The 3,201-nt window shown below is 40.8% G+C and overlaps 1 protein-coding gene across 1 annotated transcript; it reads left to right on the top strand.

Annotated features, from left to right (window-relative positions):
* On the top strand, positions 1-2,790 carry LOC145797469 (uncharacterized). Its single transcript, XM_082884610.1, has 5 exons — positions 1-327; positions 418-959; positions 1,335-1,434; positions 2,000-2,231; positions 2,327-2,790. The coding sequence occupies exons 1-5, from the start codon at positions 1-3 to the stop codon at positions 2,788-2,790; spliced, it is 1,665 nt and encodes a 554-aa protein (XP_082740736.1).
* The last annotated feature ends 411 nt before the right edge of the window (positions 2,791-3,201 follow it).

Below are 3,201 nucleotides of genomic sequence, written 5' to 3'. Positions count from 1 at the left end.
ATGGATGGAAATAATTCCGATGACAATGAGAACACCAAAATGTGGACGCCCAGAATTGAAACGAAATTAATAAATATGTTGAGAGATGAGGTTAGAAACAATCAAACAACGGGCCGTACTACTTCGTGGACAATTAGGCATTGGAATCATTATGCAAATCAGTTGCACAACATATATGGATTTCGGTATACAGGTGTTAAGGTGCGCCAAAAATATCAGCGCTTGAAAGCTGATTACCAGACATTCAAGCGACTCCAGGCACAGACTGTTCTGGGATGGGATCCTATTATAGGCACTATTGTTGCACCCGATGAATTTTGGGATAAGGTTTTCCACTAATCTGTACTATTTTCTAATTTTATTTTAAACGTTTCATGATATACACAATGTTTAATTCTTGTTTTGTACTTGTTGTAGGCTAGCAGAAATGTGAAGAAGTTTAGGACAAAAGGGTTTGAATATTTTCAGGAAATGGCAGAAATTGTTAAAAATTGTTGTGCTACAGGGGCCCTGTCTCGTGCATCCACACAAGGACCCCTTGACTCAAAAGAAGAAGACGACATGTTAAATAAATTTTGGAACGCTGATGCTGGTGGGAGTAACGCTGGTGGGAGTAATGCTGCTGAGGCCATTCCTGTTGACTTATTCGGTAATGAGTATATAGATCCAGCAAAGGGCAAAAGTCACAAGAGAGGTCCTGCAACCAGCCAGACTGACAGTGGTTGTTCCAAAAAGTCACGGTCAAGTGGGTTTGATGATGTGTGTGCTGCTTTCACATCCTATGTACAAGCCAAAACAGGACATTCACGTGCACGAGAAAATGAGACTAAGGCTGTAAGTGCAGGTGGTGATGATTATTCCCTTTATGCATGTCAAGATGCATTGCTTGAGCTTGGGGACATACCACCGTTGCAGTATGTTAGGGCACTGACACTGTTGAAGGATAAGGAATGGCGAAGGTTTTTCATGCGCACTCCTACCCATTTGCGCCTAGCCATGATCCTCGCTTTGCAGTGAACTGAGATTATCCCTGTTTTGCTTGTGTTAGCAAATCTTATTGGCTGAACTGTTTGATCATTTCATTATCCCTGATTTGGTTTTAATTCTTATTTTTTTCATTCCATCATATCCTCTTTCCTTTTCTATGTTCGTATGTTTTTTTTTTTTTTTAACTTTTAAGTGTTTTCTGTTATATTAAAACTATGGAAGTTATTATAATATGACCATGTGTTAAATAAATTTTGTTATCCTCTGAATTTTACTGTTTCACCAATAACGCTAACTGTTACTGCATGAATAACATATTTTATAAGTATGCTTTTACTGTGATGTAGACAAAGGCATATGCCATCCGACAGAGAAAACAATACAATGGAGCTCTCATTAGAGGAGGATGAGGTTGTTGATGATTTTATGGATTTCTTGATGATTGCTGTAATGCATGACCATATCAACGCGTCAAGTAGTCGCCGACCGCAGCGAACGTGTCCATTCAAAGGTGATGATTACATCTTTGGCCTATTAAATGGCCATCCAGAAACAATGATGAACGTTATGCGAATGGATGCACAAACATTCATTTTATTGAAAGACTCTTTACTCCATAATGGCTTTATCGATACTGAACATATGCATATAAGTGTAGAGGAATCGCTTGGAATTTTTTTATACACTTTCGCACAAAATGATCGCCATCAAATAATGGCAGATAGATTTCAACACTCAACGGAAACAATTTGTCGGCACATAAAAATTGTTATGCGGGCATTGTGCAAGCTTGCATCATCGGTTATCAAACCACGTAACCTAGAGGACATCCCGGGAAAAATTTTAAATGACAGGCGATTTTTTTCCTGGTTCAAGGTACGAACAGTGTGACTGTCCTGTAAATTTGTTCATATCCATAAGGGTTAATAAATATTATTATTTTTTAATTATGAAAGTAAAATCAATCAGTTTGTTTCGCTTTTAATATCAAAGGCTGATATCTGTCAATTAGGATTGTGTCAGTGCTATCGATGGCACATTGGTGGATGCATGGGTCCCTGCTTCAAGACAACATACATTCCGCGGTCGGAAAGCAACGGTATCGCAAAATGTACTCGCAGCTTGCAACTTCGATATGTTGTTCACATTTATTAATTCTGGATGGGAAGGTAGCGCTCACGACAACGCTATTCTGGTTGACTCTATTACACGAGCTGATCTACAGTTCCCACACCCACCCAATGGTGACTGTCCCTGAACAACATACTGTACACTTTTTTCCTTGGCTGTTTTTATACATATCAATTGACAGAATTGTGTATTCATTATTTACATGTAGGCAAGTACTATTTAGTTGATGTTGGTTTCACGAACATGCCTGGATTTCTTGCTCCATTTCGGTCTCAACGATATCACTTGCAAGAGTTTCGTGGCCATCGTTATGCAGGACCTAAGGAATTGTTTAACCATCGACATTCGTCATTACGCAACGTCATAGAAAGAACATTTGGTGTTTTGAAGAAGCGCTTCCCAATATTGCGGTCCATGCCAAATTACAAGTCTACACGACAAGGGCCTCTCGTGATTGCATGTTGTGTAGTGCACAATTGGATCCGTTTGCATGCAGTTATGGATCCATTCTTTATGGAAGCTGATAATGAAATGGCCGCAGAAGCAGACGGGCTTCCTGGAGACCAACCTGACTACGTTGACATGTCACAACATGGGTTAACGTCCCAATCGAACGTTAGGGATGCAATTGCTACTGCTATGTGGCAAAATCATGTTCACCATGGGCACTGAAGATAATGGTTTTCTTAGTACATGTGTAGTTAAATATGCTGTTCATGCAATGTGTAATATGCAAATTTATGTATAGTTTACCAAAGACAATTAAATATGTTGTTATTAATATGCAATGTGTTTCTTAATAACTTTTAGAAATAAATATGTTGTCATTAAATTAAATGTGGTGGTGGGTGGTGGGTGGTGGGTGGTGGGTAGTGGGTGGTGGTGGCAGATGGGTGGTGGGTGGTGATGGGTGGTGGTGGCAGGTGGGTGGTGGGTGGTGATGGGTGGTGGATGGTGGTGATGGGTGGTGGTGGTGGCAGATGGGTGGTGGATGGTGGTGGGTGATGGTGGCAGATGGGTGGTGGGTGGTGATGGGTGGTGGTGGCAGGTGGGTGGTGGGTGGTGATGGGTGGTGGATGGTGG

Source organism: Camellia sinensis, chromosome 8, assembly GCF_055761805.1.
Source record: "Camellia sinensis isolate YWXY chromosome 8, ASM5576180v1, whole genome shotgun sequence".
Classification (NCBI taxonomy): Eukaryota; Viridiplantae; Streptophyta; class Magnoliopsida; order Ericales; family Theaceae; genus Camellia; species Camellia sinensis.
Note: the sequence above shows the minus strand (reverse complement) of the source record. Positions and strands in the feature narration are given on the sequence as shown.